General features: G+C 42.0%; 1 protein-coding gene across 1 annotated transcript in view; it reads right to left on the bottom strand.

Moving 5' to 3' along the window:
• LOC121545687 (protein SOGA1-like) overlaps nucleotides 1–14,134 on the bottom strand; it is a 28,109-nt gene that overhangs the window by 12,759 nt on the left and 1,216 nt on the right. Inside the window, exon 2 of the mRNA XM_041856439.2 lies at nucleotides 13,394–13,618. Within this exon, the coding sequence (XP_041712373.1) occupies nucleotides 13,394–13,618 (225 nt within the window). The remainder of the gene's footprint in view (nucleotides 1–13,393; nucleotides 13,619–14,134) is intronic.

Genomic DNA, 14,134 nt, shown 5'->3' with positions numbered 1-14,134 from the left:
CATTGTGTTAACGCTAGTTAACAATTGCTCTTGCGCTAGTTAGCAACCTCCTTCAAACTGCACACCGAGACATAAAAATGGTATTCACGAGTTCATCTGACTCTGGGGAAGTAGATAATACGGCTTTATCGTCATAATCCTAAAGTATCCCTTTAAGTTCAAGGTCAGAATATGCATAGAGAGAAAAGTGCATTAAAAGGGAATTACGTTTCATTTGCGCGCGCTTAACTCGGGTCGGAATTCCCCCCTAACTGATTATATTGTGGAAGATATTCATTCTCCAAGAGAAAATATATTTAACGCAGATACTAAACTTCAAGTGTAAGCTAAAGTTTTTTGCCATTTGTTAAAAATACCTACGATTTAAACTTGGTGGGAATACACAGAAAGAGAAAATCCATGCGTTTGAAAAATGTGAGGAGTGAAGAAGGGGGACGCCAAGGGTATCAAATTCACTGCCATGCTGCTGGTTGGCATTCTATTACCACATACAGCTGTGCAAATAAACTGAGCATTGCAACTTCCAACGGAGGAATCAGCCCACATACCAGTAAACTTTCCACAGTGATCTGCCCAGTACCCACTCAACCCACAAAGTGTTCAGAGTGATCATGCACTCTAAAAAATAATGGGTGAAAAACAACCCAATTTGGGTTATTTGGTAACCCAGCACTGGGTAAATAGAATAACCCAGTGTGTGTAGCTCAGTTGGTAGAGCATGGCGCTTGCAACGCCAGGGTTGTGGGTTCGATTCCCACGTGGGACCAGTATGAAAAAATGTATGCACTCACTAACTGTAAATCGCTCTGGATTAGAGCGTCTGCTAAATGACTAAAATGTAAATGTAAAATGTTATTCTGACCCAGCCAGTTGGGTTGCATGAATATCTCTACATGTTGGGTTGTTTGGATTACCCAAACATGGGCTATTTCAACCATCAGTTGGCTTTTTATTCACTTTCATGCTGGGTCTTTTTTAATGTAATCCATAGGTTATTTTCAGAAGGCGTGGCCTATTAGGGGCGTGGCTTTCAGGTAATCCCACTAGTTTAAATGTCATTCCTGTTCATCATGTTAAATTTGTACATTACAAAAAAATAAAATCCTTGAATATTTTTGCACATTATATATTTTAATATAAAATTAATAACATTATTACACTGAACAAAAATATAAACGAATGTAAAGTGTTGGTCCCATGTTTCATGAGCTGAAATAAAAGATCCCAGAAATTTTCCATACGCACAAAAATCGTATTTATCTCAAATTTTGTGCACAAATTTGTTTACATCCCAATTAGTTAGCATTTATTTTTTGCCAAGATAACGGACAACGAACACAATTGCATTTTATCAATGGCAATTTGAATGCACAGAGATACCGTGACAAGATCCTGAGGCCCATTTTTTAAAGATATCTTTGACCAGTCATGTGAAATCCATAGATTAGGGCCTAATTAATGTATTTCAATTGACTGATTTCCTTATATGAACTGTAACTCAGTAAAACCTTTTAAATTGTTGCATTTATATTTTTGTTCAGCATATTTACATATTGTAACAAAGTGGTAACTATCCCAACATTCGGATATGCATACGCTCGTGAGGAACTCATACACTTGTGTAAGCCTTGTTTAAACTACAAAAGTGTCAGTGTTCAACCTTAACATATGATAACAATACAACACAACCGGAATGTTATTTACTTTCAAGTTTCAAGTTTTATTAGTCGTATGTACGTGATACGCATAGTATACATCAGGGGTATTCAACAAAATTTAAAAAAGGTCCAGTTAGAGAAAATGTTTTGAAGCAAAGGTCCAGAAGATCATAATGTCTAACAATTTAGTGGTATATATATTTAAGTAGCCTAGTAGTTCTGAATGTAATCAATAACTGACCGTCTAATCAAATTAATTCAGTACAATTCAAAAACTTGTTGACAATATTTATTATCACGAAACATAGAACTGAACATTAGGGTTGTCCTCGACTAAAGAAATTCTTAGTCGACTAACACTTATATGAGTTTGTCGACTAATCGATTAGTTGATTTAATCGACAGAGCTGTGCAAGACTAGAAAAGCGCAATATAAATGTAGTTAATTAACCATCTGTAAAACTGAGTTTCTCCGAAATTAATCCTGCAAAAGCACCACTTTAAATCTCGTGTTCACCAGAAATGTTCTCATAAGTTACTTGGAAATGAGTAATTAAGCATGAATAAGCATAAAAAATGACTTATCGACTAAAGAAATCTTAGTCGACTAAGACCAAAAGCGACCGATTAGTCGACTAATCGACTAAGAGGGGACAGCCCTACTGAACATATATGTATGACTGTAGATATGTACAATGTGCTCTCATTAATTAACTAAATAAAACTAGGGCTGCATGTCAAAATAAGAGAAAATAAATAAAATGTGAAAATTGTGCATTTTCAAAAAAAGTGCTTAACTTCAGAAAAATAATATAAAGGGAGGAAAAGTTTGAATTTCCCCTTTTCTGTTTCACATCTTGACTCAACAGTCTCAACCAATTTTACAAATAATAAATCTCAACAGATCTTAACAATTGAACAGTTTTAGAGTATCACTTTCTTCCCCTCATATCCCACTCCACCATGTTTTTGCTCAGTGAGAGAATTGAGCTTTAGCCTGTCTTGCCAGAATTTTAAACCTGGGCTTGAATGGAGTCAGGGTCATTCTCATACACATGTGAAGGTGCTCATTGGTGAGCCTGGAACGATATTTAGTTTTAATTATGTTCATTGTGGAGAAAGCTGCCTCGCAGTTGTATGTGGAGCCAAACATGGTCAAGATGTATAGGGCTACTTTCCTCAGACCCGGGAAAGCAGTCTCAGGGACCATTTGGAACCAGAAAGTGGAAGGGTCAGTTCTTACAAACTGCTCTTTCAGGGCCACATCTGCTTGGAGATCAACCAATTGCATCTGGAGAGACCCAGCATTTACCCATTTAAAGTGCTGTGTGACTTCCTTTGAGAACCCCCTGACATCTGTGATCAGAAATGGGTTCTGAATGAACATGGTGAGCTGCTCTCCAAAGCTGAAGCTGTCAAAACGGTTGCTGAAGTTTACAATCAGCTTATCAATAAAATCAACAAAAGAAGACAAATCTCTCTGTCCCTGAACCTGTTCCTGCACTGCTGGGAAGTGTACACAGTCTCCCTGCAGGTCTTCCTTGAACACTTCAAGTTTCCTCTGAAAGGAGCCGAACAGCTGTCATCAGTTCACAAATTGAATTGTCCTTGCCCTGTAGCCTAAAATTCAGTTCATTCAGATGTGACGTGATGTCAACCAAAAGGGCCACATTATCCATCCATTTCTCATTTTCTAAAAAGAGAGAAAACTGTGTTGCCTTCTGACTGCTTAGCTCTGCCAAAAAAGATGCTAATTCCCTCCTGATGGACCAAAAGCGCTCTAGCACCCTGCCTTTGCTGAGCCATCTCACATTGTTGTGCAGCAAAAGATCATCAGCATTGGCATCAACTTCTCTGAGGAATTCCCTAAGCATGCGATGCTGGTAGGAAGAGGATGCCCTGAGAAAATTTATCATTTTCATCATTGTATTCATCACCTCAGCATGCTCATCTGACAGGGAGGCACAGAGGACAGATTGATGAATGATGCAATGGTAAGATAAAAGCTCAGGATTGTCCCCTTTCAGTCTTGCTACAGCTCCTTTTTCTTTCCCTATCATAGAAGGGGGCTCCATCTGTGGTTATTGAAACCACTTGTTTTGGCTCTATTCTCTTTTTGTTAACATCTCCTTAATGGCCAGGTAGATATCCTCTCCTCTTGTACTGGTCTGAAGGGGAGTGACACCTAACATGTCTTCACAGAATGTTTTCTGGGCTGTGTTGAAAAACCTGGCAAACACTAACAGCTGAGCATTGTCACATATGTCAGTGGACTCATCCACAGCTAAGCCTACACATGGTGCTTTATGCATGGCTTCATCTAGCTGGGTTAGCACATCCTGAGTTAATATTTCACTTTTCTTTGTGGCAGATGATGCTGACATGGGAATTTGCTTTATTTTATCACAAAGCTCATTTTTTTGTTTTCCCTCAAGTAGTGTTTCAGCTACTGCACTCATGCATTCTTTGACAACCCCTCCATCTGTAAATGGCTTTTTGTGTTTACCCAAAATCCAAGAAACTCTGAGGGAACACTCAAGAGCACGTTGTTGGGCAGTGAATGTGTTGCTCAGGATCCTGGTGGAGTCTGTCCATTCTGGATTAAATGCTTTGTTTTCATTGTCCACTTTTCTTTTTTGGAGAGTGCCATTTGTTCCTTATTTTCTCTAACTGTTACCCCTTTTTCTGCCTCACTCGTCTGTTTCGCTCCCTTTCTCCGTCTCACTCATATTTTCGTCAACTTTCTCCGTCTCACTCGTATTTTCCTCAGCTTTCTCCGGCACACTCGTCTGTATCTCTCCCTTTCTCCGTCTCATTCGTCTGTTTCTCACTCGTCTGTTTCGTTCCCTTTCTCCGTCTCATTCGTCTGTTTTCGCTCCCTTTGTTTTCTACATATATCGCTATCTTTTTAATCCGACTTTCTTTTCCTTGGTAACTTGCCTCTAAAACTCTCATCTGTCTGCACTGTAGAGTCCCAATGTTTACCGCCAGGAATGCAAAGACTTCATTGGCTGAGTGGTATCACGTGGGATCGCTTAACTCACATGCAATTGGTCGGTGAGTTTCCTCATTCACAAAACGAGTACCGTAAAGACTACAAAAGCTGTGCATATTAAAATAGAAGCGCCCCGTCAGGTTTTAATTCATAATCTTTTGTTTTGGTCCGGGTCCGTATGGGACGGCTTCTGGGTCCGGATCCGGACCGCGGTCCGCCTGTTAGTGACCTATGGTATACATCGTCCAATGAAATTCTTACTTGCAGGTTCCTTCTCGACAGTCCAACAACAATAAGAAATAATAAAAGATACGAATACGAACATAAAGTAAATAGCTTAGTAGAATAGAAGAATACATTTTTGCATAAGTATAATACAGGAAGGCACAATTTATAGTCCAATATTTACACGTGTATTGGGGAAGGGTGGGATGGGGGGCAAGTGTATAAATTGAGCAGTATAAGAAGAGTCTGGTAGCAGCAGTTGTGATGCGTGTGTAGCATGAGTGTGGGGGGTGTGTGTGTGTGTGTATGTTTGCATGTGTTCCAAGGTTCGGAGAATCAGAGCAGGTGGTCAGTCCAGTTCAAGTGTTCACCAGTCTGATGGCTTGTAGATATAAACTGTCTCTGAGTCTGTTGGTATCGGACCTCATGCTCCGATACCGTCTGCCTCAACGGTAAGGGAGAGAATAGGTCGTGGCTGGTGTGTGTGGGGTTCTTGATGATGGGCCGTCGTCACCACACGCTGGGGGGCCTTGCAGTCGTGGACGGACTTGCAGTCGTGGACGGAGCAATTTCCGTACCAGGCCGTGATGCAACCGGTCAGGACGCTCTCAATGGTGCAGCAGTAGTATTTGGAGAGGTCCCGGGGATGCATGCCGAATGTCTTCAGCCGCCTTTGGAAGTATTATTATTATTACATCTTTATTTTGACAGGGAAGTCATAGTGAGACTAGGGTCTCTTTTTCAGATGAGCCCTGCATAAATACATCAAATATACAGTTGAAGTCGGAAGTTTACATACACCTTAGCCAGATACATTTAAACTCAGTTTCACAATTCCTGACATTTAATCCTAGTAAAAATTCCCTGTCTTAGGTCAGTTAGGATCACCACTTTATTTTAAGAATGTGAAATGTCAGAATAATAGTAGAGAGAATGATTTATTTCTGCTTTTATTTCTTTCATCACATTCCCAGTGGGTCAGAAGTTTACACTCAATTAGTATTTGGTAGCATTGCCTTTAAATTGTTTAACTTCGGTCAAACGTTTCGGGTAGCCTTCCACAAGCTTCCCACAATAAGTGGGTGAATTTTGGCCCATTCCTCCTGACAGAGCTGGTGTAACTGAGTCAGGTTTGTAGGCCTCCTTGCTCGCACACATGCTTTTCCAGTTCTGCCCACAAATGTTCTATAGGATTGAGGTCAGGGCTTTGTGATGGCCACTCCAATACCTTGACTTTGTTGTCCTTAAGCCATTTTGCCACAACTTTGGAAGTATGCTTGGGGTCATTGTCCATTTGGAAGACCCATTTGCGACCAAGCTTTAACTTCCTGAATGATGTCTTGAGATGTTGCTTAAATATATCCACATAATTTTCCTTCCTCGACATCTATTTTGTGAAGTGCACCAGTCCCTCCTGCAGCAAAGCACCCCCACAGCATGATGCTGCCACCCCCGTGCTTCACGGATGGGATGGTGTTCTTCGGCTTGCAAGCAACCCCCTTTTTCCTCCAAACATAACGATGGTCATTATGGCCAAACAGTTCTCAGAAAAGTTTCTCAAAAAAGTACGATCTTTGTCCCCATGTGCAGTTGCAAACCGTAGTCTGGCTTTTTTATGGCGATTTTGGAGCAGTGGCTTCTTCCTTGCTGAGCGGCCTTTCAGGTTATGTCGATATAGGACTCGTTTTACTGTGGATATAGATACTTTTGTACCTGTTTCCTCCAGCATCTTCACAAGGTCCTTTGCTGTTGTTCTGGGATTGATTTGCACTTTTCGCACCAAAGTACGTTCATCTCTAGGAGACAGAACGCGTCTCCTTCCTGAGCGGTATGACGGCTGCGTGGTCCCATGGTGTTTATACTTGCGTATTATTGTTTGTACAGATGGACGTGGTACCTTCAGGCGTTTGGAAATTATCCCAAGGATGAACCAGACTTGTGGAGGTCTACAATTTTTGTTCTGAGGTCTTGGCTGATTTATTTTGATTTTCCCATGAGGTCAAGCAAAGAGGCACTGAGTTTGAAGGTAGGCCTTGAAATACATCCACAGGTACACCTCCAATTGACTCAGATTATGTCAATTAGCCTGTCTGAAGCTTCTAAAGCCATTACATCATTTTCTGGAATTTTACAAGCTGTTTAAAGGCACAATCAACTTAGTGTATGTAAACTTCTGACCCACTGGAATTGTGATACAGTGAATTATAAGTGAAAAAATCTGTCTGTAAACAATTGTTGGAAAAGTTACTTGTGTCATGCACAAAGTAGATGTCCTAACCGACTTGCCAAAACTATAGTTTGTTAACAAGAAATTTGTGGAGTGGTTGAAAAACAAGTTTTAATGACTCCAACCTAAGTGTATGTAAACTTCCGACTTCAACTGTATATATACAAAATTACAAAATATATTAAGAAAAACAGACACATTTATCATCATAGAGGTCTCTGATCATTTCTCTGAACTGACCAAGGGGGACCAGAACATCTAATTTCAGAGATCTCAAAAAAATGAAAAGTAGCTTTACCCAACTCTGTGGAGACCGAAGGGGCCTCCAGTGTTATCCAAGCCTGTGACCAAGTTTGGTAATTTGTAAGTTTAAATTGAATGAATTATGATAGAGACATAGGACGTTACTTTATGAGTGCTTTGTAAATAAACACAAAAGAATGCTGCTCTCTCCTTACATACAAAGAAGCCCAACCCACTTTTTGATACAAAACACAATGGTAAGTTCTATAACCATCACCAGTAATAAACCTAAGGGCACAATGGAAAACAGCATCTAGTGGTTTAAGTGTAGCCGCTGCTGCAAGCATTTAGATATCCCCATAATCTAATATAGACATAAAAGACGCTGTTGCGCCCTCTTGACAAGAGTGGTGGTGTTGTTGGTCCATGACAAGTCCTTAATGATGTGGATGCCGAGGAACTTAAAACTCGTGACTCTCTACTGCAGTTCCGTTGATGTGGATAGGGGCATGTTCCGTCCTCTGCTTCTTGAAGTCAACAATCACTCCTTTGTTTTGCTGACATTGAGGGAGAGGTTGTTGTAATGACACCATAATGCCAGTTAACTTACCTCCTCCCTATAGGCTGACTCACCTACAACCGTGGTGTCGTTAGCAAACTTGATGATGGAGTTGGTGTCGTGCAAAGCCACGCAGTCATGGGTGGACAGGGAGTACAGCAGAGGACTGAGGACACACCCCTGGGTTAAGGTTAAGTGTCGGTGTGGAGGAGGTGTTGTTGCCAATCCTCACACTCTGTGGTCTGCCCGTCAGGAAGTACAGGATCCAGTTGCAGAGGGGGGTGTCCAAACCCAGGGCTCTGAGCTTGGTTTCGAGCATGGAGGGAACAATAGTGTTGAATGCTGAACTATGGTCAATGAACAGATGTGTTATGGCCGTGTGAATAGCAATGGAAATGGTATCTTCCGTGGATCTGTTGGAGTGGTAGACAAATTGGAGTGGATCCAGTGTGCCTGGCATTCTGGCCTTGATGTGGGCCATGTCCAGCCTCTCAAAGCACTTCATGATGACTGAGGTTAGCGTGACAGGACGCTAGTCATTTGGGCATGTCACCTTGTTTTTCTTGGGCACTGGGATGATGGTGGTCTCCTTAAAGCAGGTGGGGACTACAGCCTGGAAAGGTTGAAGATGTCAGAGAAGACGCCCGCCAGCTGGTCAGCACACACTCTGAGGACGTGGCCAGGGATGCCATCTGGGCCAGCGGCTTTGTGAGCATTCACTCATTTTAGCGTTTTCGTCACGTTAGCCTCGGAGAGCGAAAGCACCTGGTCGTCCTGGGCAGTGATAGTCTTCCTGGATGGCTCAGTATTGTCTGCCTCAAAGCGAGCATAGAATGTGTTAAGCTCGTATGGGAGGGAGCCTTCGGTGTGCACCGCACAGCTGGATTTGCCTTTGTAGTCTGTGATAGTCTGTCGAACATCAATTGAAGTTTGAGTCTGTATTGTCTTTTTGCGTCCCTAATGGAGTTGCAGAGCTCATACCTGCTTGCATAGTATGCGTCACATGCCATCGAGTCATTGGGGTTTGTTCTGCTGACATTGAATGCTATAGTACGGGCTCTCAGCATTGTACGGATATCTCCGTTCATCCAGGGTTTTAGGTTGAGGTATGTCCGGATTGTTATTGTGGGTACAACAACATCGACACCTTTCCTAATAAAGCGTGTGACTGACGATGTGCACAAAACATAATGAACACTTGCTCTTTCCATGACATAGACTGACCAGGTGAATCCAGGTGAAAGCTATGATCCCTTATTGATGTCACTTGTTAAATCCACTTTAATCAGTGTAGATGAAGGGGAGGAGACAGGTTAAAGAAGGATTTTTAAGCCTTGAGACAATTGAGACATGGATTGTGCCATTCAGAGGGTGAATGGGCAAGACAAAATATTAGACAAAATATTTAAGTGCCTTTGAACGGGGTATGGTAGTATGTGCCAGGTGCACCGGTTCGTGTCAAGAACTGCAACGCTGCTGGGTTTTTCACATTCAACAGTTTCCCATGTGTATCAAGAATGGTCCACCACCCAAAGGACATCCAGCCAACTTGACACAACTGGAGTCAACATGGGCCAGCATCCCTGTGGAACGCTTTCTACACCTTGTAGAGTCCATGCCCCGACAAATTGAGGGGGGGTGCGCAACTCAATATTAGGAAGGTTTTCTTCATGTTTTGTACACTCAGTGTTCCTCAATGTTGATGGATGAGTCCTGGGTGGATGAATCTTTGAACATATTCCAATCACTGTTCTCAAAATAATCCTCCAGCATCTCACAGCGCAGCTCCTCCATCTCATCCTGGACATGACACCAAAGACGACATCATCTCAATCAACATCCTCAACAGCGCCTCACTAGTCTCTGTGTTGGTTGATTCCCCTTGAGTTGCTGCTTGTAGGTGGGGAGTAGGAACAGAGAGACGTGATCTGATTGGCCGAAGTGGAGGCAGGGGATGGCTTTGTACGCGTCACGAATGTTTGTGTATATATGGTTAAGCATGCTGTCTTTTGGGGCAGGATACATGTTGGTGATATTTTGGGAAAATGTGTTTTAGACAGGCTTGGTTAAAGTCCCCCGTGACAATAAAGACTGCTTCCGGGTGAGAGGATTCTTGCTGGCTAATGATCTTGTGAAGTTCACTGAGTGCCGCCTTGGTGTTTTATTGTGGTGGTATGTACACAGCTGTTATAAGAACACAAGTGAATTCCCTCTGCATATAGTGGGGTTGGCATTTTAGCATCAGAAACTCCAGGTCGGTTGAACAGGAGCTCATGATATTTTCAACTTCAGTACACCAGTAATTGTTTATGAGGAAACATACCCCTCCCCCCTGACTATAACCAGAAGCCGCCGTTCGATCCATTCGGAATATGGAAAGGCGTCTGGTTGAATAGCAGAGTCGAGTGTATTGTCCGTGAGCCACGTCTCAGTAAAAGCAAAGACACAGCATTCCCTGATGTCCCGTTGCGATTGAAGCCTTACTCTGAGTTCACAACATTTATTTTCCTGCGATTGGACATTAGCCATCAGGATACTAGGAAGAGGAGGCAGTGTAGCCCATCTTTTCAGCCTAGCTTGGAGTCCCCTTTTCCTTCCTCTTCTTTGTTGTTGGCGTTGCCTTAGGTCATCTGGGCCAGGAGAAACAATTAAGCCCGCTGTGCGGGGAACAAAGAAGCGAATGTAGTATTCAAGATCTGGGAGGCTAAGAGATAAGTGTGTAGCTTCCAATTCATGATCCAGACGTGTTTGTCGGTCATAGAAAATTATTGCATGAACATTCTGAGCAAACAAAGTAATAATTAATGCAAAAATAGCCATAACAAAGGAACGTCGAGCAGGAAACGGCAAGACGAGCGCCCTCCTCAGCGCCGTCATCTTATCATGGGTGGCCAAAAATAACTATCTGAATGCCACGTCCCTACTAAGCCACGCCTCCAGTCTTCTGATGATTTTCTTTTTTTAAACAACCCAACTAAGTGACCCAATGCCTGCAGCCCAGCAGTTGGGTCATCCAAACAACACAGCATTTTTTTGTGTGCTTGATATAATGTCTCTTTGTCACACAAGTTGACTATTCCACCACAACATATAAACACAAACAAAAGCTGCCGCACACATTCATTCAAAATACATACTTCAAACTTTTTGAAGCACATCTGACAGGATGTAGCTGAGCCATAACATTGTTAAATACTCTAATTACAGTTTAATGTGCACTAGTCATAGGATGTGGGCAGTGCAGTTGCTCTAAAACGTTTTGGACTCATGAGACAGTAGAGTGGAATTTGGTACAGCCATTCAAAGGGCTTTTCAAGGGGCTTTGTACATTGACTGGAATCATAATGATTCACTCGACCCCACTGATAACATTGTGCAACATAGCGAAAGATGGAGGGATTACTGTACAATCCCTATAGGAGAAAGATGCCTGAAAATCAAAAAGTTCCTTTGAGTGAGCAATCCACATGCACGCACACATAGCCGCGGGAAGTAGGGGTGCTGAGGGTGCTGCAGCACACCCTGAAAAATCGGAATAAAAATAAATATGAATATTATTAATTTTTTATAATAATGGGATAATAATTATTTCACAAAAGTAGTAAACTGATCTATTAATTTGCTATTAAAATATAGGTTGTGATAGCTGTAAACCTAATTGTATTTTAATTTATTCACCCAGTAGGCTAGTGCAATTTTGGTTTCATGTAAGCCTATTGGTATGAACATTTACAACTGAACCGCTTGGTATTTAGAGCATTTCCCAAAAATACATGTCTTGTTTTTGGCTTCAAAGACAATAACAATTGTAGGCTATAACAAATGTGCATTGTCATGCAGTGACAGAATGATAATTGAGATAATGCAAATAATTAATGATGACTAATTAATGAGCTTTTTAAACTTCTTTCTGTATACCTACCTGCCTCTGTCTGGTATGATGCATTTCCACCTGTAAGGTTCTGTATTTATTTTCTTAGTCAACCTTGTGTTCTTGAACGTAGCCCTGTTTCTTTGTGTTCTTGAACGTAGCCCTGTCTTTCATTTTTGTTCATTGTTTTCACCTGTGTTTGTTACTCACCTGGTCTCATTAGCTCCTTATTTAGTTCAGTTCATTCTGTTTGTGCCTTGTGAGGTATTGTTCGTTTTGACTCTACTAAGTTTTTTCCTAGCTCGTTTGTGAGAAGCAGTTATAGCCTTCAGTCCTAGTTTTTAATTATCCTGCCTGTTTGCCTACCTGTGTATGACCATTGCCTGCCTGTGACCACGATTCCTGCCTTTTGCGAAGGCGTAATAAACACCTGCCGCGCTCTGCTCGTGAATCTACACCTTTTTCTCCCTGAGGATTAATTACACCACCTCTCACTCTATCAGTCTTGCTTGTCCAGCTTCCTGAATTAAAATTAGATATTTTAACAGATCAATCTTGCTGGCAAAACGTCATTAAATATTGCTAAATAATTTAGCTATAGTGTCGATGTAGGGCTGTTTTATTGTATATAATCAGCACCCAGGTTACATTATACATATTGGTGGGAAGCGCATAAGACAATGACACTGTCATAGTACACTGTATGCGCCGTTCCACAAGGGTGACTTCATATCAGGGGGTCTGCAACCTTTTTCAAATGCGTGCCAATTTACAATTGATCCTACAATTTCTAAAGATCTGCGTGCCAGTTATGATTTTCATATAAGCATTGTAGGCTTCTCAACTGTACACAAAAAATGTCTAACTGCCCACAAACTGAATAGCCTAATTCTAGCTGGCTACTAGACAGAGACGCTGTCCATTCAGTCACACTCCACGGAGCTCCACTATGCCTACGGAGGCGCTGCCCATTCAGCGGTGCTTAATCACGGGCGCTGCCTTAATGTGTAGATTTTTCTTCATTCCTTGGACGAGTTTGTTTGTCTTTATGCATCCTTGTCGATTGTAGGCCTAAGTAATTCCTTTGATGTATGCCTTTTATTTAAATGCATATTTAGGATTTATCTGGTATTGTTTGCATTCGCAGTCAACTGTTTTATGCTCCGGTTACTTTCACATTAATGTCGGTATTTGAAGTCGGCCTTGATAGCGTGGGTTATGCATCTATTTCATGTTGCACTGTATGCACTGTTCCACAAGTAGGATAAATGAGTCAATGTTGCCTATGTATAATGAGGTTGAGTAGTACATTGTACACGCCATTCCACAGACCTATAAACCTAATATTGCGGTGATAATGTCTGTGGGACATTTTTGTTTATTTTTGCTGTTCTCCAAATAGCATTTTACAGTTTCTAAATTGTGTAGAAACACAGTAAATGAGCTTCAACTGTTTGGTGTACTTCTACACACCCCACTTTGCCATGCCCTAGGTTTAGCTGAACTTACGCCACTCATACACTCACACACACACACACACGCACACACACACACACACACACACACACACACACACACACACACACACACACACACACACACAGAGATGCCTCACCTTGACGTCATGTTCCAGGGAGCGGACCAGTTCCCCGTCCACTTGGCCAGTCTGGGCCACCCTGAGGCTGCGGCGCTCGGCCTTTCGGAGGCGGTACTGCAGGATACGACACATCTTATTGGCCTGCTCCAGCTGCAGCCGCAGCTCCTGCAGCTGATACACCTCATCCTCCAGGAAGAGGTCCCGCATCTCCAGCATCTCACAGCGCAGCTCCTCCATCTCATCCTGGACATGACACCAAAGACATAATGTCAATCAGCCTCCTCAACAGCAGCAGCATCATCAACATCAACAACAGTATTGTCATCGCCATCATCATCAGACTACTTTATTAGGTTCTATTAGGCTACTTTATGCACAACCAAGTGTCAGTTCTGAAGGTGGAACTGTTTAAATCGTTTTTTTCTTAGTCAAGCTCCTAATGTTTGTGTGTGTGTGTGTGTGTGTGTATCAAATCTAATTTTAACATGACATGCGCCGAATACAACGAATGTAGACTTTGCCCGTTCTAACGATGCAGTTTTAAAAAGCAATATACTGGGAGTACCAGTACCAGATCAATGTGCAGGCTTATACGGTATTTGATTTACCCCAAACTTGAACTACCCAGGTTGGGATACACAACCACTGTGAATAATGACTTTTGATGCTCCTTGCCTGAGCGTGCTGCTCCTGCAATCACGTGTAAGTAATTAAGGTTGACACGGCCAATTACATAACTTATCTAATCGGCTCTGCTAA

This window comes from Coregonus clupeaformis, chromosome 30 (assembly GCF_020615455.1).
Source record: "Coregonus clupeaformis isolate EN_2021a chromosome 30, ASM2061545v1, whole genome shotgun sequence".
In the NCBI taxonomy this organism is placed as follows: domain Eukaryota; kingdom Metazoa; phylum Chordata; class Actinopteri; order Salmoniformes; family Salmonidae; genus Coregonus; species Coregonus clupeaformis.
This window is presented reverse-complemented; position numbering and strand designations above follow the sequence as displayed.